The sequence below is a fragment of the Panulirus ornatus genome, chromosome 67 (genome assembly GCF_036320965.1).
Source record: "Panulirus ornatus isolate Po-2019 chromosome 67, ASM3632096v1, whole genome shotgun sequence".
NCBI lineage: Eukaryota > Metazoa > Arthropoda > Malacostraca > Decapoda > Palinuridae > Panulirus > Panulirus ornatus.
The window spans coordinates 7,069,106-7,091,535 of record NC_092290.1 but is presented as its reverse complement, the minus strand read 5'-3'; the positions used below and the strand labels follow the sequence as shown (position 1 = coordinate 7,091,535).

At 38.9% G+C, this 22,430-nt stretch overlaps 2 protein-coding genes across 3 annotated transcripts in view; one reads left to right on the top strand and one right to left on the bottom strand.

Moving 5' to 3' along the window:
* Positions 1-12,414, bottom strand: part of Pi4KIIIalpha (phosphatidylinositol 4-kinase III alpha) — a 226,679-nt gene extending 214,265 nt beyond the window's left edge. For both annotated transcript variants that reach the window (XM_071658781.1, XM_071658779.1), the window contains exon 1: positions 12,176-12,414. The gene's annotated coding sequence lies outside the window, so the exon portion shown is untranslated. The remainder of the gene's footprint in view (positions 1-12,175) is intronic.
* Positions 568-22,203, top strand: LOC139747043 (uncharacterized). Its single transcript, XM_071658793.1, has 5 exons — positions 568-1,001; positions 15,404-15,922; positions 17,101-17,206; positions 17,438-17,634; positions 21,420-22,203. The coding sequence occupies exons 1-5, from the start codon at positions 920-922 to the stop codon at positions 21,557-21,559; spliced, it is 1,044 nt and encodes a 347-aa protein (XP_071514894.1). The 5' UTR covers positions 568-919; the 3' UTR covers positions 21,560-22,203.
* The last annotated feature ends 227 nt before the right edge of the window (positions 22,204-22,430 follow it).

The following is a 22,430-nucleotide window of genomic DNA, read 5'->3' as shown; positions in this document are numbered from 1 at the left end:
ATCCATCAATAATCTTACATGGTGACAGAAGGTACTGCTATGTACAAACATGACTTCAACCTTATGTTCACGAGGGAATGGCTGCCTGCCTTCAAGACCCGTCATTCATATTTCCTAAGCTTAGTTGTACATAGGGGGTTGAATATTTCTTTACGTTGTAACATTACCCAGGGGGCTTCTTAAAAAAAAGTTAGAGCCAGTGATACTTTCAATGTCCTCTCAATTCTTTTCAAAATAATGTTTTGGTTTTGAGCCCGCTGCCATCGTGTATTTATATGTGCGTGTGAAAGTGTTGGGTGGGGACCAAGTTGCCTGCCGCAGCCCAAAGAGGAGCCTAAAGTATAATATGGCAATATTTATCAGAATTATTTGAAGTCTGCTTACAATATCAGGGGACATATAGGTGCTAATATTCTCTTACGTTAACATCAGGCCATACTTGGACATCTTCATCTTGTACTTCACGACCAGGTACTTAACTTTCTACACAATTCTATACTAATATTCTCTTGCATCTGGCAGCATCACTCAGTCGTCACACCGACCTCGCCTTCTGCCTCCGAACCCGGTTAGTTGCACATATAAAGGCTTTGCGGAAGGGTGTAGTAGTGTTGATCGTAACGTTTTTCTACACCCTTCTGTGCATTCAGTTTGTAAACAAAGTCATGACATTGACAATGTGATCAAAATATGTCTGAGAAGTTACTTCTTTCACATTTGTTGGTCACTAGGTGCTGAAAATTTATGACAAGGAGGCAAGAATATCCGTGTGCTGTTAAACAGGTATGCGTATTGGCATATACTGGTACTCAGGTTTTGAACACTGGTCTACCAAGAGTGGTTGAGCCAGTACTTTGTAAGGCTCCTCTAGAAAGTGACCAGCTGTCGCCAGCAGAGTGACACCGAAAATAAAAGCAAGATGTGGCGGAGTATTTTGGTGTCTGGAGTCGTGCTCGTAGCTGCCTTAGCACCAGTGGTTGTGATCCAAGGATTCGCTGTGGGTAAGTTCCGAGTGGGCGGACCACTGGGGTATTTCTTATGACGTCAAGTTAGCTCTAATGTATCTTGAATAAAGAACCCGTCTCTCTAAAATATTACTAAGCCGTATGAAGCTAGTTACGACTTGAACGTAGAGAGAGAGACTGGAGCCATTTTATAACATACAAATGGAAATAAGCCGTGCTTTAGATTTTATGGTTTTAGGCGCGGCCCCGAATGACTTCATAAAGAGAATTAACGTTCACGAGAGGCACGCACACACACACACACACACACTCCACGCCTGCTTCAATATGGCTCGGAAAACTGATGAGTTTCTTCCATTCTCTGACCTGGACCCTGGAAACTACTGCTTTTAATTATGGGACCTCTCTCTCTCTCTCTCTCTCTCTCTCTCTCTCTCTCTCTCTCTCTCTCTCTCTCTCTCTCTCTCTCTCTGATCCTGAGATAAACTGTCCAATTGTCAGGTTCGCTACCTCCCTTAGCCTTTGATTACGGTCAGAAAGTAGGCAGCAAGATAATGAGATGAATATTCCATTCTCCAAACTTTTTTTTTTCTTTTACAGGAAATTACTCACGTGTACTGGGAGTTGTCAAAGGTCAAAAACATGCCTTGCGCCTACTGAAAGGTTAACTAAACCTTGGGCTCGAAAGGCCACACCTGTTAGTGCTTTATTTTTTTTCCAAGTATGCACGTAAGACTGTATACGTATGAGGTGTGTGTTTTGTCGTGGTCGTTGACAACTGCCTGCATACATGATGTCGATGTCTATTTAAATTATCTTTTAACTCTTTATCTGATCCTTTTAAGCAGATCACTCATGGCACTTCACTTACCGATGTTAAGCTAGCATTATGTATATATATATATATATATATATATATATATATATATATATATATATATATATATATATATATATATATATACACACACTGTGACATCTATTCTCGATCGTATTCTTTCTTCGAAGAATCTCTTACACCGGAATCATATTGCCTCCTTTCATGAATACATTAAAGGTAACGTTAAAAATTTTGAGTACCTCTTTCATCTCTGTACCTAGCTTTGTAGCTCTTAATTCGATCTGTCACGTCCAATTCCCACGGGTTGTGGAAGATGTCTGCTTTATTTACAGCGTCGTCATCGTGGTGAAATTACAGTATATTATCCACGTAGGTATACTAAGGTTCTTTTCAACTCTTGACCCGTTGTTATATTGTTTCGGGTCGTTATGTGAAGATGCAAAACAATGCATTTGCTAGTGTTGAACTTCAGCAACCACTTAGCTCGAGATGTGGAGGTAGAGGACCTCCAATCCACCACTTTTATGATACCTTCTTCATGGTCATCTGTCCATTCTAACTCTGTTCTCATTGTTTTGTACAAAGTGGCAACTCAGTGTTGCCACTCATCAATTTAAATCCCAAAAATTTTTACCTCATTTCTCACACAGGTTCACATAGATCCTGCAATGTTTCCTACAAAACACTGAAATGATTATAGGTATTAAAACATAATTGGTTCCTGTTGATGATGTGGTAATGTATAAGAAAAATAACTTTCCAACTACTTAGTTGTTCAAAGTTCTTTTATGCAAAAAGCCTTAAAAAAATTATAAACTAGGAAATGCTATTTTGTTTATACATAAAACAAGTTCATGATATAAAACAATTCTTTAGCATTTCAAACGAAAATATTCTGGATGAAAGAAATGTACCTTTTACAACATCTATACCACCGAAAACACATCCTAAACAAATACTAGTGTGATTCTATGCTTCACTAACCGGAACTTTGGACACCATTATTTACATCTGCTGTGTACAGTACCTCTGCATCTATAGCAACTAACACATCCTCATGATCCTCTGACTCGACACCTTCATTGGTCGGAGGATCCTAGTCCTTTACCCCATAATTCTCCACCATTCCATCACTAGGAATGAAAGACGCGCATGTTCTTGACTCCAGCCTTATTCCATATTTGTAAAAAATTGCTTCAACTGACCTTCCAAATAAGCGATTTCTTAGTTTAGAATGCACAACATTCATAGGGGGGACTGGCGCATTTGAATGGGAGTGACAATAAAGCGAAAAGCCATCGAAGATATGTTAGGAAAGGACTATTCTCCAACTGACTTTGGCTATTCTTCAAACCCCAGTGAATTCCACTCAGTCTCTTAAGTTCATCCATATCTGTAAATGTGAACTAATACTTGGAAGCCACAGACGCCATCTGCCCTTTACTGATGGAGCGATAACTTCTGGTAATCAGTTTTCTTTCCAGCACTCGTCATCTGGTGATGATGATAAACCCAGACCCTAGGGGAAGAATTCAGTCGACAATGCAACCTGGACGCTGAATTATGTCAATTGACTGCAGGTGTGGGCACGGCAGTCGCCAGCCACGGGGGTGACTCTCTCGAGTGACGAATCATGACAGGAATCGTTCCTGTCACAATTCGTGCTTAGATCGACACTCCTCTCTCTCTCTCTCTCTCTCTCTCTCTCTCTCTCTCTCTCTCTCTCTCTCTCTCTCTCTCTCTCTCTCTCTCATACTTGAATGATATTTTCTTTCACCGTCCTTGCTCGCCTCCAAATAATTTTAAAGATGGAAATAAAATGCTTACGGCAAACTGAAAACTCACAATATAAATTTAAAGATTTTAAAAAGATTAAATGTCCTCACATAATGTCTCGCACACAGCTCCAGTTCTCACGCAGATGTGCGGGGGAATTCACACGAAGTGGCACTTTACTTGAGTAGCATCGTCTGTATATATCCTAACTACACTTTCCACATCTGAATATCTCGTTTATGAAAATTATGAATGAGATGAAACCAGCATAAGACCTGTATATGCAGTGATTTATTAGTTTATTTATTTATAACAACGATAACGGCCGTAAATAAAAACCCAACAAGCCAGAAACGAACTTCCATATGAAATTTCACAGGAACCCGGCCACCGAAACTTAAAAAGACAGTCGACTGCAACCTATTCTCCATCGTGTAGGAAACCCGAAAATCACCAGTCACACCGAACTGGACTACAGCGCCTCCAATCCCGGTCAAGTCGTTTGAGGGAGGGTGTGTTGGTGACAGGAGCCCTTTTTAAAGTACTGATACACACTATCTAACGGCTCTCTGTTAATGTCTGTAGATGCTCAATGTTCTCTAATATCTTTTTCCAAAACATTTTTATTGGTGATGGGGCTGTATACCTGTGGTAACATCCGGTGACAAAAACACTTGAGAACCTTCCATTTAACTTTATATATATATATAGTGCTTTGTCGCTGTCTCCCGCGTTTGCGAGGTAGCGCAAGGAAACAGACGAAAGAAATGGCCCAACCCACCCCCATACACATGTATATACATAAACGTCCACACACGCAAATATACATACCCATACATCTCAATGTACACATATATATACACACACAGACACATACATATATACACATGCACACAATTCACACTGTCTGCCTTTATTCATTCCCATCGCCACCTCGCCACACATGGAATAACATCCCCCTCCCCCCTCATGTGTGCGAGGTAGCGCTAGGAAAAGACAACAAAGGCCCCATTCGTTCATACTCAAGTCTCTAGCTGTCATGCAATAATGCCCGAAACCACAGCTCCCTTTCCACATCCAGGCCCCACAGAACTTCCCATGGTTTACCCCAGACGCTTCACATGCCCTGATTCAATCCATTGACAGCACGTCGACCCCAGTATACCACATCGATCCAATTCACTATTCCTTGCCCGCCTTTCACCCTCCTGCATGTTCAAGCCCCGATCGCTCAAAATCTTTTTCACTCCATCCTTCCAACTCCAATTTGGTCTCCCACTTCTCGTTCCCTTCACCTCCGACACATACATCTTTGTCAATCTTTCCTTATTCATTTTCTCCATTGACCAAACCATTTCAATACACCCTCTTCTGCTCTTTCAACCACACTCTTTTTATTACCACACATCTCTCTTATCCTTTCATTACTTACTCGATCGAACCACATATTGTCCTCAAACATCTCATTTCCACCACATCCATTCCCCTTTGCACAACCCTATCTATAGCCCATGCCTCACAACCATATAACATTGTTGGAACCACTATTCCTTCAAACATACCCATTTTTGCTCTCCGGGATAACGTTCTCGCCTTCCACAACTTCAACGCTCCCAGAAGCTTCGCCCCCTCCCCCAATCTAGTGACTCACTTCCTCTTCCATGGTTCCATCCTCTGCCACATCCACTCCCAGATATCTAAAACACTTCACCTCTTTAAATTTTGTTTAATCTCTTTTTTTTTTCAATATTCCTCGCTTACCACAAAATCAAACTTAAACGATCACTTTTATCAAATGGTGTATCATGTACGGTGTGCTCAGTACCCATGCTAGTACATGTGAAAACAAGAGCTATTTATGGTGGTGCATCAGTTCACAGTGCGTTCGGTGACACATTGGCATGAGTGTTCCCAGTGCACGCTGTAAGAACTCGCCTCCATGACTACCTGTTACCATGAAAAACCAAATTCCCCCGGTCTGTATATAACTGAAATCCCTCCCCATTAACAGTACCTTCAGTGAAAAGGGGATTCTACTACTTCAGTGCCACCTAGAGGTAACTTGGAGAATTATATGATATCAATACCACAATACACTTCTTCCCCACAGTCACTCCTCCAAGTGTGTGTGTGTGTGTGTGTCTGTCTGTCTGTCTGTACAAGAATAAGGACGGTAAAAATATACAACGTTAATGACGGGGCAACTCGACAGTAAAACTCTCTCCCCGTAACACACACACACACGACTCGCCAAATCCGTCCGCCGCTCCCCGAGAACAGGTTCCAGAACCAGAAATGACAACTTTTTACGCTTAACTTTTCAATTTTTTTTTTTTTTCCAGTCATCGTGTTAGTCGAGTATAATGTATCTGAGAACATGAAGCACCAGTCACTATGTACTTAACTTTTGACCAAAACTTTTTTTTTTATGTAGGGTTAAGTCTTTCAGGTATATATTTATCCAAGTCAAGTTTTGCATACATTTTTGTGCTAATTTTAACTATTTCAGCAAACCTTCCCATACACTGTTGGATTATCTTAGCACAGGTAACATATGGCACGGGCGCCATGCACCAGCAAGGAATAACAGTTTGATACGATTGGTAAACAATATACCAAGTACTCAAGTTCATAAAATGTAAACAATATCGAAAGTTTGTCTACTGTGAAGCGAGTTTACCAACTTGTTCATTCACAAGAAACACTAATTACATACTTATTCTAAAGATCATTTATGAATGAAATGAAAATTTTGTAAGCACGTTTCCCATTTACTCCGAAGTTTTGGGAGAAATAAATTAAACTACCAGTGATATCAGCGTTTTCAAAATTGGAATGAATGTAAAAGGATAAAAAATAAATCAAGTAAATATGGATCCAGTGTTTTGAAAATGCTATGGACCCAGCAGACAGACCTCATACGGCACTGATTCCGTAGCAACTGAATAAACCTTCATGCCTCTCAACCATTATCCATCGTAAATAAAGTTTTTTTTTTTTCCCCCACCCATCGTCCACAGACTTACTTCTACGTGCAAGGCTAGGCTGTCATTACCACTAAAAATCTGGCAATTTCTTGTTGGCGAAAGTGAGGATGGACTATATAATATGACAATCCCAAACTCTTCCAGGTATGAAACAGATTCATGAATGACTGTATAAAATCGAAGTTTACCTCAACGTAAACCTGTCCAGTTGCAGCCTACTATGGAACACAATGTACGTACAATAAATATTCTACTGTATAAATTTCTGGTAATTTTAGAATGATTACGAAACGTATGCAAGACTTTGGAATAAAACACAGGTCTTCAGAAGAACCTGACGTGTGTAACTGACACGAAATGTCTTGGCAAGATACTAAGGCACATCAGACCCTCGAGAATATGCGATTTTATCAAGATCGAATACGTTGGATGGCAACTCAAGAGGCCGCCATGATTGCAAACCATAAAAGGAGTGACCATTTAAGGAAAGTAGGATCTCATTTTCTGGGCCCCCAAACTATTGTGCCCTGGGATTTTAAAATCGGATCCTCACATTATCAGGGCCCTTTTGGTATATCTTAAGAAAAATCGGTTTCTTTCATAATTGTCTTTATTTCTCATTCTCAGAGCCCTCCAAACTATAGACCTAGGAATCCCCTCCTTCCCTCTTAATATGGTAATGCAGTAGCCAGTTAACGTTCCAAGCGTCTCTATGCGTTAGTGGGATTTTGACGCGACAGATGTCCAATGATTCGGTACGAGACACAGTCTTGATGCATGATTACTTTCCACATTCACATCTTCTCTTCCCTTTAAATCTTGCATTATTTCAGCTACGATCATTTAATGGAATGGCGTTTTTTTCTTAAAACTTTGTCTCTGCGTCATAAAAGAACATCGTAGATAACAATACAGGTTCCAGATAACCGTTACGAGCCACAGAACAAATATAAAGATACCGGTATAAATGTATTCTTCAACTGACAACGTTTAATCTGGCCACGAACAGGCCACCTTCAATACATCACATGCATAAGGGTAAAGATCGTTGCTATGTCGAGAAGAAATCAGAACAGCCAGTTGGTAACGTGGTTGACAGCAATACAATACGTTTACCTTGTACTGATTTTTAAGGCTTGTCCACCTCCCCAGCTCGTTCTGGGACCAAGTTTCACCGTTGCTTTTCTGATCAGTCAGGTTGTGCAAGGCCACAACACCGTATGCCCTCTTCCCCTTCACAACCTGGCCGGGCTGCTATACCAGATATATGTTCTGTGATTATCTTTAATATTTCTAAACTGGATGGTCCATAACGCTTCTAACTTCTGCAGACAGTGAGTACCACTGCTTCAGGACTTTATTCTCTCTCCAGTTGTACTCACATCACCGCGTAATTTCCAGGGTGTAAGTCTATAAGGTCTTCCATGCCTGTCACTAGTTAGAATGAATTCTGCTTGGGTAGAGGAGGATTTTCAGCCTCCCACGCTCCCATCCCTCTTACTCATCTTGTACGACACACAGGATACGTGGGCAGTATTCTTTCTCCCCTGTCTGCATATATATATATATATATATATATATATATATATATATATATATATATATATATTCAGCCCCCGAATACTCGACGCGTACCTCACTCAGTCCATCCCATTCATCTCCCTAGTTTCCTCGTTTTCTTTTTTCTCTCCATAACCGATATTTACACCCGTCTTAGTCCTCTCCACACCCAACCTTTCCATGTGTGAAGAACATTTCAGCACATCCTTCTTCTTCTCAGTACAAACCCCTCTTACTCACTACCACATCATTTCCAATTCAGTCAATTCTTATGCTACACCTTGCCCTCAAACATTTCATTTCCATCACCATCACTCTCTTGTGTACATCGTCGTCAAGGGCCCATGCCTCCCACCCGTACCGTATATCGACGGGACGGCTACGTTCATCAAACAAAACTCTCTTTTTCTCCTCAAAGACAGTGAGTGACTTTTCTTCCCACACATTCCTCAGGGCGAGGGCTCATCATCCGCTGCCACTTTCACTCTCATACACAATCAATTTCTTTCCATTCACACGCACGCTCCAGCAACTAACCTGTCTCTATGCACTGCTAAACATAATCCCCCCACCCCACCCCCGCCTTTTTATAAATGTAAAATCTACATACTCAGAGACACTGATTTACGTATGCGGAACACGGTTCCTTAAGCGATATCGATATAAGCCTCTTCAAAACGTATCGTACTCAATAAATCGCGCACGAAACTCACGAACGTTAAGAATGCGACACGCCTTGACGTACAATTTCAGAGAATCTTATTTCCAACCTACCGAAATCCTGACCTTCACAAGTACCGAGAGGCAGCAGTAATGCGGGGGCGAGTATTTCCGTGGCGAGATGCAAGCGGTCGTCTCAGCCATGCCGCCGCCACAGCAGACGGACTGACTGGCTTTTAACATCATCGTTACGGATGGAGCGGCGCCGGCTCACGCTGCTTCAACGTAGTTCATCCGATGCTTTTGGGTTTCTTTTTCACTTCTCTGACTATATTCGATCTCGTAAATTTCATATGTAGTCCCAAGTATATTGCTTTCTTTACCCCAGCTGTATTGGTACAGTGAATTCTTGTCGGGCGAGTTAGTGTGGGCGAGAAGTCCGCCCTGCTCAGTATTGCTGCAACGTTTCTGACTCACTGCTGGCCGTACATCATTGTTGTTCTTAGCCAAGGGTAAATGTTAGTGATTATCTATCAATATTGTACAGGGAGGTAGTTCAGTCCTCATCGGGGCCCATCTCTGTGATGCATCTCCACTAGTTTACTATAAAATAATGTATGCTCTCTGCATGTACAATTTCCTCATTAATTCTTTCCATTCACCCACAAATCTTATACCGTAAAAGTTCTTCTTTACATCTTATCTTTAACGTATTTTGCTTTATTTCATGGTATGTCCTCTGAGTGTTTTGTCCCTACATTTTAGGACTGTTCAATGTCAAAGTCTTGAATCGGATTTAAAATCTTAAAAGGTTGTGTCGGGGTCACGCTCGCTCTCGCCTCTTCCAAGCTAGGCCAATTTAAAACATATTGTCCTTCCCTACAATTAGGCTCTCTTAACTGTGATGCCTTCGTAGTTTCCTGAATCTTCGCTATCAGTTCTTGTGCTCTTCGTTACGATAACCATACTTGACAGCCATATTTTAGTTTTGTCCTTATGTAAGATGTAAACAGTTTCCTGTATATTTCCTTATCTCTGAATAGGGCTGCATGCTGATATGACAGTTCGTCACCTTAACTATTCTCCTAAGAAGGAACTCTGGCAACAGGTTATATGTTTGTTTATACAGGTCAAGAGCCGTGCAGTGACGCACAGAGGATCTGTATCAATAGTGTGGCTCTGCTTATATTCATTTCTTACAAGAAACAGACGCTAGACTTTATGTAGCTATCATAAGCCGTTCTGATATCAAAAGGAACACTTACAGATACATGAAAAGAACATACGGCTTTGGTCCTTCAGCCCAAAGAATAGGAAAGACACTTAGACACTTTAGTTGAAAAATTTTGCTAAAGCAATGGTCGGCTGGTTAACCATTAGTATATATATATATATATATATATATATATATATATATATATATATATATATATATTATTCATTGTACTTAATCGCTGTTTCCCGTCAGCGAGGTAGCGCCAGGAACCAGACGAAGAATGGCCCATCCACTCGTATACACAAGTATTTACATAAATGCCCATACATGCACATATACATACATAAGCATATCAACATATACACTGACATATACATGTAGACACAAATTATAATTTCCTTAGTACCACATAAACTGGTAATATACATGTAGACAGAAATTATAATTTCCTTAGTACCACATAAACTGGTAATGTTGAATGGGATCTAATGACATATCGGCATAAGATGACAAATTCGTAAACAATACGTGAAAGGAAAGAATAGCGTTCGGGTGACAAGGTTTTTGGACTCGTCGGTGGAAATCAATACCGCGGCCTTACTATGTTACGTTGTCTGCCTTAAAGGGATTCGTGACCTCAGTCTAGCCTGGAGTATAATGGAGGAGTTAGCTTCTTAATTTTAACTGGGAGGCTGGTGCTTAGTTACGCCTTAAGAGTGGTTTGGATGAAAGGGGTCCAGTCGTGTTATAAGGAGAAATGTAGTGACAAACATGATGAAGTGGGACTGTGTTGATTGGACATCTTTTCCATTATCTTACTGCTGACTCTTGTGTTGCTAGATAGCCAATGAGTGTTCTTGAGTGTTCTGTTTCATGTGGTCTGTAGCTTCATTATTCTTTCTTTTGAGAGGATGGACGGTATAAATCCCACACAGACTGTGTGGTACTAATGACTCCAAGAAATGCGCAGAAATGTCTACCCTTGTGCGCCTTGCACAGCCCCGACTCAGGAACCAAGTAATGGAAGTGACGGGGCTTTGAAACGGGGGGGGGGGGTCAATTGCGGGATAAAAGCACTCTATGTCGACAAATGAGAGTGTAAGCAATCCACTGGTAGCACTTTCGTCAAAGTCTATGAACTAGAAGGCGAACAAGAGGGAGGCCTACAGCGTGCCAATGTCCCTGATTCATGAGAAGTGGGTGCTCATGCATGCAACAGACGGCTACAAAACATTTACCTGGCGCTTGAGTGGATTCTTTATCGCTTTAATCAGTTTCTTTAGTCGATACACGAACCTAATGAAGTTGTAATACAGTAAAACTTGCGTGCTGAGTCAAGAAATGCCTTATTGCCTTCACTGATGATGCATTTCATTCCACCGCCGTGCATCGTAAACTCTAAATCTGACTGAATTGGAATTTTCCAATTATATACGTTGGACGAGTTCAGACATCTATAAAGATATATGGATGGAATTAATTCTCGAGATCCATCCCACACAGGTTCAGATTCCTGTATACTTAGACATCTGTACTCACTGTGTACCTCCCGAATCACATGAGCCATGGCGCAGTGGAGTACATATTTTTGATAAATATAGAATTTTACCAACGAAAGGACACACGAGACGCCTGTAGTGTTAAAATAGGCATGTTAGCGTTATGCTTTCACATTTATTGATATTTTACGTTACTTATGTACTATCAAACCACATTTTCCATCTTCATTATCCTACCTCAAGCTAATTCTTTAATTTCGAAAGACTGATTTTAGGAGTGATAAAAGAAAATCCCACAATCTCAAACCACTCCTCTCAGTAGCAAAAACTAATTCCATTACAATAAAACACTGATCATAATTCTATAAAACGCGCGTCCGCCAAAAGATAATTTCACTCCTTTTGTTTTGGGCATTTAGTACACGACTCATAGAAACCCCACGAAACACCTCATATCAGCCAATTTCTCATCCATAATCTTATTTCTTTGCAGCCTGGTTATCCTCAATACCCTGAACCTTGTTTTATAATTCTAAAAAAAAAAAAATCCTCCTACTCTTGACACCTTATCGTTTCCTTACAATCAACTATTCTCTTTCTAAAGAAGAAAAAAATTACTTAATAAACAATAACATGTAATATCATCCACTTTAACAATAACTTTCTCATACCTTTCTCTTTAAAAAAGTTCTTGACAATGACCCATGATGTAACCGAGGGCTACAGCAGTCACACAATGGCACTTCCTCCTTCAGTATATCCTCATCTCCATCAAGACCCATGCCTGATCCTTCCCTTGATATCTCGTGATTCTCTATGGCGTGGTGAGATCCTTCTAGTCACAACAATAACGTTACTTTTCAATTACTCAGCAGGTTTTATATCCTTCCTTCCTCGCTGGAACCACGATGACCAATGGCACAACAAAAAATCAAATCGTCAATATTTGCAATAAACACTGTCGTTTTCGTTTTTATGGCCTTGGCTTTGACTTCGTCATATAGATTTTATATTGCTAATACTCTGTACATATTCATATCAAAAATCATATATTGCTAGTTTTGCATCAGGTGAAGTTTCTTCATGGAAATTAAGCTGACTGCGCATTAATTTAAAGATTGACACAGCTAATTCGGGGCGCGGAACTAATCGGATGATGACAAAACTTTTGTATAGAAATGCCTTCGCTAAAGTTTTTTTCTATCAATTTTGTCTCTGACTTGAAAGAGAACTGTCGCAATTTAGGGCAATTAAAGGTGGTCTATCGGCTCTGTGGAGTATATTTTTCCTTGTTTTGCTGTCCGAAGGCTGTGCAGGTTATTGTAGTCAATACACTCCAAATTCCTAGCACTGTGTTCTTGGCCGGAATGAAATCAATAAAGCAGAATGATAATAGATAACATTTACGGCGGAAATAAGAGCGACTGAACAAAAGGAGACCATCGGTTTTATTTGGGACTGACATAGATTGATTTACTTCGTGTATGTTTCTGAATTACGTGATGTAGGTATTTTTAATTGATAACTTAACTTACGCACTTATATTTAGCATTCATGAGCATAAACTATGAACTTGATACTATTGCCATAGTTAATATCTGAACTTGATACTTTTACAATAGTTAGTATCAAGAGTTTTAACTTTTCATGGAGCATGGTGTACGTGTTTAGACCTGAGTAACCCTTAATTTTTATGCCTCGCTGGATTGACTTAACCGACACTATTCAATAATGACACTAATTTACAATGTTTTTAATGAAGTTGGGTTAGTAGTAATGCAAATGAAATTATTCCAAACCATTAAAAAGAGTACGGTTGTGTTTTTATGTCTGACAGGAAAATTAATAAATATGAAATCAGAATGACAACGAATCCTGTTTTAAGCTTTATGAGCAGAGTGTTACTATACTGAACCTAAAACTGACCTAGAGTAATATAGGTAGTACGTAAGGCAACAATGGATGTTCATTTACCGAGGTAAAGAGTATATTGTGCACACACACACACACACAAACACACAAAAGGACATTACTTTGGATAGATGGTGCACCGGAACACGTGTAACTCATACCTTTTCTATGGCGCTCAATGATCTCGCATGACCCGTATCAAAGAACAGGGAACTATAAAGGCAGTAGCTGTGCAGTTATTTCTGGGGTTTACCTCCTGGTATCAGAATACTTTTCATATGCGGTCAGTGACGTAAAGATAAATGTCGCAAGTTTGGATCCTTAGCCATTCCTGACCACAGCCACCTAGTACATTTTTATCATACAAGTAGACAAATATGTAGTCTTTTTTTTTTTGTGAATGCCAGTACAATCCTTGCTGGAAGTTGTATAAGACTACAAGGATGGCTGTCTGGCAGCATGTATATTCAACGCCAGAGGAACCCAAGGTTCGACATGGCCTTGTGCTATAGAGCTTTACGATTGTAACAATTTAGTTAGCGGTTATCAACTGGACAGGCCTTTCCCCATGTAATGCTGTCATAAACTACTTTCATACTCACTTTTTTTTTCTAGGCAGGTGATATCTTCTTTGAGAATGTAGCATTGCTGGAGAGTGGAGAGGGCGAGTACCAAGTTTCCCACATACAAGTCATAGTCGGTAACTCGGCAGCAAACTTCCTGTCAGAGGTTGGGTTACCAAGGAGTCTTAGAAGATATCTTAGTTCAATATATCACTGAACATTGCACAAGAATTGCTGTATCCTGTATAATGTACACAGTCAAGCAGGCACAAAAAAAAAAGTTATAGAGGGATATATAACTTCAGAATTACATGGGCAGATGGTAGACCTCAAAAACTACACACTAATATGTTAACAATTTGAACTCAAATGTTTCTGTCTCTTTTTCTAAGATTTAGCCAGCATAACTACCCTGCTCACTACACAACTAGAATACCAGTAGTCCAGCCCATTTCGGGATAATCAATTTGATTTTCCATATGCAGAATTTCGTCTCGGTTCTGTGTGCGATGTTAAAACTTCACCTGCTGGTGCAAACTTGCATATTAATGACATATAACATTCTGTTGAAATATTTCCCCTTAGACATCATTTTTCCTGATTCAAGTGGTTTTGTCGGTAGGAATGATAATGTCAGACAAAAAATCCCGAAGTACTAAAATGATGTACTTTTTTGTGTAGTCTGATATGTAACGGGTTATAAGGTTTATCCAGGATACACATATCTTGTCAGATAATTTAAGAATGTAGTATTTCATGACTCAGTTTTGAGCGTACATGTCAAGGTCAAATGCACAAAAAACATGAGTGATTATATGTGAAGGTTAAATGCACAAAAAACGAGTGATTACATGTCAAGGTCAAATGTACAAAAAACGAGTGATTACATGTCAAGGTCAAATGCACTAAAAACATTGAGGGAGAGGTTAACATAATGTATACCCGAAATGGGGACAAACTTTTCACCATCTTAGTACGTTTGATAAAAGTATATATTAAATCAAACTAAAATGAAGGCTATTATTCTGTTTTGCTACCTCCTAGATGTGTATGGTCTGAGCCTCCTCATCATGACTAATTAGGCCAGTCTAAAGTCTTTGATGAGATATAGTAACTAACCCTGTGCTCAGACAGCAAGAAATGTCTAGCTGGCCATGTTTAATTATGATGGACTGAACTAGCATTCTATGGTTTTAAGATTTCTGATTGCTACTTCATTATAGTGCTTTACAATGATGTGTTGCTAGGTTAAGCTTTCTTAAGTTTTCATCTTTAAACTTGGTTCTAGACTAGATGAATAAAGGTAACATGATGAAAGAAAAATATGGAATTATATATTGTCTTACTTTGTATTACAGTTGCATTGTGTAGTCATTATAGATGTGTCATTTATGTTTCATTTCTAAAGGAGCATATTACTTTCAGGTATCAAAAACACAAAATGCAATTTGGATCCAAGCAAGGGGGAAATAAATGATCCCTGTATGTCATTATATGGGGGTGTGTGCCAAGGAAAGTACTGTGCCTGCCCTCCAGGCTCTCATGAAGACAAAAACCTTGTACGTTGTGTAGCTGGTGCACCTTCAGAATCATCTTCATCTGGTGGAGATTTATTTGACCTTCCTTTAGACTATGAACCCAATAAACCTGCCCCTGCCCCTGCTCCTGCTCCAGCACCTCAGCCCCAACCACCACGGCCACACACCCCAAATCAGCCCCAGCCAGCCTATAACCCAAATCAGCCCAGGCCAGGCTATAACCCTAATCAGCCCCAGCCAGGCTATCCAGGCTATAACCCAAATCAGCCCCAGCCAGGCTATCCAGGCTATAACCCAAATCAGCCCCAGCCGGGCTATCCAGGCTATAACCCAAATCAGATAAATAATCCTAACCAACCCGGATCAAATCAGCCTGGTCGTCATGGTCCAACAAAAGGAGGTGCCGGTAAGTAATGATGTCTAATTGTCTTCTACCTTCATACTAGTCAGAAATCCATTGATTTGTGCAAATGATTTTTTTAGATACTTCAGCTGCTTAATATGTGGGGCATTACCTCAGCAGTTTAGGTTTCTTTTACTCCTTTTTTATTCACAATGTCTCATTTTCTCTACCAAAGTTGTTACAGCATGATTTTTCACTTGAAAATCTCAGTATTGAATTAAGTACTTATGACTTGATATTTTGTCTGAAGACATATTTTTCATTGATTTAGTACATTCATATACAACAGTAAATATATTGTAATAGTAAAAGATTACAGTTCTTTGAATCAAATTAGGGAACTATTTGGAACTAATGCAGTATATCATATGGTTTTGTGGGATGCCTATAAGTGTTGTATGGCATATGGTTTTATGTGAGATGCTTTTAAGTGTTGTAGGAGTTAGCATTATCATATTAAGGTTTACTTCACAAATGATTAATCTATTATGGACTCTATCATGGAAGTGACATCATATCTTTACAAATTTTAATGAAAAAAGCCCTGCAGTAGAACTAAACATTTGCCAAGGAATTCTTATATTTGTATGGTTAATATACAAGTCTGGCAGTTGTTGCAAGAGTAATAGTAAGGAACACAGTAGCAAAAGAGTAGGAGATCAATAGCTTCCATCAGGTTGGATAATTGATAAAGTGAAGAGACAAAGACGGGTTAAGGCAAAAGTACTGTCTGTAGGAACATTAGGCAGGAGCATTAGGTAGTAATATTCAGATGGAACATTAGGTAGAAACCTCTGCAAACACTACACTATAGTTGACCTCTGCTAGTGACCTGTTAAGGGTGAGGCGTTAAAGGCTAAATGGCACAAGTTCACCAGTTATGGAAACTCTAATGTCATGGCCACCCCCTTGAGGAAGTTCTAGGTGGGAACAGGCATCAGAGTTATTGATAGATATAGATAATGGAAATAAGAAAAAGCAAAATGTCAGTAAAAGTAATTTTCTTCATCGCCTGGTATAATCACTACATTTTCCATCATATAGAAAGACTGGCAAGTGTATGATTCACTCCATGTTAATTGTTTCTTAAGAGTACGTACATGAGAAATGTGAATGCCAATTTTTATGCATCCATCTGTTTAAACTGATGGTATCTATATTCATAATTTAAATTGTTACAGGAAAAGATGTAAAAGAAGAGGTTGGTGGAGGAGTTGGTGGAGTTCTGGGTCTACTCCTGATAGGTGGACTTATCTACTTTTGTTGCTGCCGCGGAGGGAAACATAAGTATGCCAGTCATGTTGTACCTCAGATTTGAAAGTAGTGTATAATATATAAGTGAAAGATAGAGTGGATTATCATCAGCCAGAATTTTTTATTAGAAATTTTGTTGAAAACCTTGTTATTTTGTACAATTGGTGAGTGATTTCTCTTCTGGCATATAAGGGTTAAGGGGTGAGTAATTTTCTGTATTCAAATGTTCAAGATTAAGATTATCATTTTTTCATTGTTCTGTAGGGAGGTGATGCACAGGTTCCAGGGCCTGCCATTTATGCGTGGTAGAGGTGCACAGGCACCAGGAGGAGCTATGCAAATGCAACAGAGTCCTCATACGCAGCAAGACCCCAGTTTTGGCTCACAGCACACCTACATCCCTCCAGGTGATCAGGCACCACCTGGCCAGTACCCACCTCCTCAGCAGCCTTATCCAGCAGGTCAGTAAGGACATTGCGTAAGATCAAATTTTGGCATTGCAAGTACAATTTGAGAGAATAGTAGATCTACCCCACTCAGTTACATTCATCATTTTAGCCAATCTTGTGAAGAAATAGAAATCCATATAGAAAACCTGGAAGACAAATGTGAAAGACCTAGAGGTAATAACTTCTAATAACCTTACCCTGAGCAAGTATACAGGAGTACCCATCATGTCTTCAAAGATGGTAGGCTGGATTTCATTAAGCTTGGAGATGAAAAAAAGTGAAATTAATATTAGGTGTCACTTTTCAGAGCAGTTATGCTTTCCAGATTAGAGTACTGGTATGTTATAACATCACCCTACAAGGCTGGTGAAATTGCAAAGTTAGGAAAAGTGTAAAGGTGTTGTTATCATAGTGGAACAAAAGAAAGAAAAAATCATCAAGAGTTCCGTACCCAGAGATCTTTTGAATGTAATAATGTCTAGAACTGGATCTTGTACATTCAGAGTCGCAAAGGGAAAATTTACATATGTTACTGTAAGAATAGCTTCATAAAAGTAATGGGTAACTGGAAATTATCAGTGCATAATTCTTTAGAATTAAGTACTTGTAAGCTCTGCATGTCATGGGTATGCTTGTGCCACAAAGGGTGATCCTCTTTAAATTTATACTTTTATTTTCCTCATCATTTAAGTGTTCATAGTTGGAAAATTGTAAAAGATAGACTGAATTCCAAAGCTTGACAGCTGAAATTTAGGTGAAACTTTGAAAATTTACTTGTACCTCGGAAAAGAGAGGCAGAAACTTAAGAGTTTAAGGAATATTGTTGCTCACGTAGATAAGCAATCTGGAGGCCACCTTGGGAAGAGTTATGTTAAAGGGATATAATGAATTGGTTCTTCTTTACACCAGTTAAAAGATATAGTCCACTGGTGACTTACAGGATTAAAGAATGGAAAAACAGACATGGGATTTCCAGAACTTCCAGTCTTGAGAAAGATCTCTTGAGATTTTCAGAATTGTTCCAGTATGGAGAAAGATCTCTTGAGATCTATTTGAGGAAATATATTGAAGAAAATTAATTAATAATTCTGGACTTATGTACAATTTAGTAGGAATTTCATTCTATCTGGTCAGCACTTACCTAAAGTTTTCAGGAAAAAATATAATCCGATGCAAAGAAAATGTTATGATATTTACTGAATATTGAGATATCTGATATTAAATGCACTGCTTTTCTTTGCTAAAAAGCTTATAGAGGAAGAGTTAGAAGTTACATATAAGTAACTGGAGCACAGAAATAATCATTTGTTTTCTTAAGAGTTGCATGTTGCATGACATGTGGATGAAAGGCACTATCATCATCTTTTATTTGTTCTTTACATCATTAGTAAAATATTGACTCACTATCTGTTCAGAACTTGTTTGTTGATTTGACAAAGCCTCCAAAGTTGCATTTTTTCAAAGAATGCTGTAGATAAGGTAAGCTCTTGATCTAGTGCCCTTAAGAAAGAATATAGTTCAGGCAAGGGAGCAGGAGTTAGCTTTAGGTTAAGTGTAAGAGTCTTTGTTTTCTTAAATTTGGGAGGAACATTAGCATATCTGGGAGAAAATCTAAAATAAGCTTCATTCACAGAATCCTCAAAAAAGGGTAATTTTCAGTAAGAGTCAGTTTTAGGAAAGAGTAACTTAATTTGGAAAACCATGTACTTGCATATTTTCATCCTTGCTGCTGTCATCTGCCTCAGCAGAGTAGCACCAGGGACAAATAAGTAATGCCCACATTTGCTCTCATCGATTCCCAAGATGTCATGCATTGTGTAATGAAATGATGACTGGAGACTTACAGTGCTACTGAAGGTAAAGTCTGGGTATCAGGAGGGTTAGTAATGGCTGTGTAGTGAGCCAACACTTTCATGATTGTCATGTTGCACTCCTCTGACCCAGGTAGCTGTCTTTTCTTTCTGCCTCAACCATACATGGACTGCTGGCATTCTCTCTACTAACATACAATCTCTCCTTGTCACACATAACACTTGCCAAGATTTAACTCACACAACTCATTCCTCTTTACTCTTGATATTCCTGTGGTAAGTGCTATGCATTTACCCTACCTTTTGGCAAAATGATAGGAGCAACAGACAGAAGTAGTAAGTAGGAACATTATGCTGGAGCATTAAGTAGAAGTGATGGTTAGGGACATAAGAGGGGGCATCAGGTAGAAGTAATAGGTTGGAACATTAAGCAGGAAGATTAGGTAGATACATTAAATAGAAGTACAGTTGGTAGGAACATCAGGTGGGAGCCTCTGCAAACACTGTGCTAGAGCTGCTCTCTGCTCATGGCCTATTAAGGGTGAGGCACTAAAGGTATAGAAGGGGCATTGGAGTTCATCTGTTATGGAGACTCTTTTGCCATGGTCACTCTCTTGAGGGTAGTTCCTGGAGGGAGTGGGCATCAGAGATTTAGATAAATAGAAGGGAGAAGATAGAGAAGCACTTGACTATATGCTTACAAGTTAAGGTATGGGATCAGCTACATCCATGAATTCATTAGCCTAATATTAGTTAAATATTTGGCTTTGTCATTCACATTCATAGTTTGTTAGATAAGGAGCCATTATAAGAAATCCCTGTTAGTCTGCAGTGTGAAAAACAAAGTTCTGTGCTACACATAGGAACAGAACGAGGTGGAAATCAGCAAACAGTCATAGAAAGATATGAAAATGTACAGTGGAATTTAAAGATCATGATGTATTTTGTCTTTTATCCAAGAATTATTATGTACTATTTCTCTCATTTAGAGTAGTGCATCACGTTGATAATTTTGAATAAATGTTTGACACTATACATACATCTTCACACATTTATTCATCGTGATTCAACAACAGTCTCTAAGTTGTAATCTGTCCAACTGTCATGTGATTGAAGCTGTTCAACATGGTCTCTAAACTACATAAATGATGAAGAAAAAATTAAGCTGGGCCACAAAACTAATACCAGCTAAGAGAAACCTTTGCTAAGATGATTTTACCTCTTGTAGGAAACATAGACTGCACAAGGACTTTCAATATTCGAAAATGAAAATGTTAATCATGAAGCCTAACTATCTGGCTTTTTTTATTTTTCCTAATCTGACATCGTAGTGGCCTTGAATAACTGCAAGGATTTATTACTATGCCAAAGAGGTGTCCAGTATGCATGAATGTTGATTTCAGTAATAAGGTACATGATATTCCTTCCATCCTTTACTTTGCAAGCTGTTTTTGCAGGAGGAATTGGAGGGTGAAGAAAGATACTGTTCTAGAACAGAATTGTATTTAACATTAGAATATTGTTTGGTAGATAACCTCATCATAGGCCATAAGCATTTTCTTTATACTTCTTTGTACTCTGTACCTCCCACCTTCCTCAGTGTGCATTAATGATTGATTGAAGTTATTTGAAGCCACAACTTTTTCTGAGACATTGTGATTGCTGTGTCTGTTTTTGAGGTGGTTGGCTGTACCTGTGTAAGATTGTTGTCTAGACTGGTACATGCTGTGTTAGAGGAATTTGGCTGTCTTGCATATATCCTTAAGAATCACATAGTTTGAATGCACAGATTGGTCTCAAACCAAATCATTTTTTCTTTCATTAACACAATTAATATTATGATGAGTTCAGATGCATGATGTATGAATGAAGATTTGGGATATCTTATGAAATATGGGTTTAATCAATATATTGTATTCCATAGCTTTGCTTGCTTGTGCTTATGTGCTTACTGCATCAACTTTTTTCTTGACTGATACTGGGTAGGTGGTGTATATCCAGCAGCACCTTATGCACCGCAGCCCGGATATGCACCTTACCCACCTCCAGGTATGTTTGAGACTATTATTCTGCTGTTATGTTTACCAGTTCTTGAGGTACTTTACAAAAATAATATCTGCATATAATTATATTACTTATGAAATATAAATATTTTTCTTATAAATTTTGTAGGATTGAATATGCATAATATGTAAGAGCACCTTTTGGAGTATAATGAGTATATCCATGTAAACTGTACACTTATCGCTCTACATTCTGAAATGTTGTTCACTAGAAGGAACATTCCCTTTACTATAGAAGCTGGTACATACCCTGGGATATGTGGATTACACTGTTGAAAGCTAGTTCTTCCCTCCCATTTTGTTATTCCATAAGGCTATGTTTAGAGCCAGTAGTAGGTGGAAGTCAGTATGGTAGACTGTGATTAAGGGAATAGGAAGGGTAAGCATGTGAGTTACATATAGACACAACTGGTTCAAAACAAATTTTCTGATGTTAAAGAAACATGGCCACCTAGTATGTTAGGGGCCAGCATTCTTTCCTGCACATGCTAGGGTAAATACTATCAGTGTCAAATTATGTCAAAGACTATATATTGATGGATCTCTGGTATATCATTTTAAAGATGGGTTTTCTTACGAATAACTTTCCAAAGCTTTGTGTGCTTGTACTTATAACATCAGCATTTTAGTGACTGATGTTGGGTAGGTGATGTATATCCAGCAGCACCTTATGCATCACAGCCTGGATGTGCAGCTTACCCATCTCCAGGTATGTTTCAGACTATTATTCTGCTGTTATGTTTACCAGTTCTTGAGGTACTTTACAAAAATAATATCTGCATATAATTATATTACTTATGAAATATAAATATTTTTCTTATAAATTTTGTAGGATTGAATATGCATATATGAAGATTTGAACATAAAAGTATGAATCTGGATACTGCATTGTGAATGGTTTTGATGAATAATGCACATATGAAGATTTGAACAT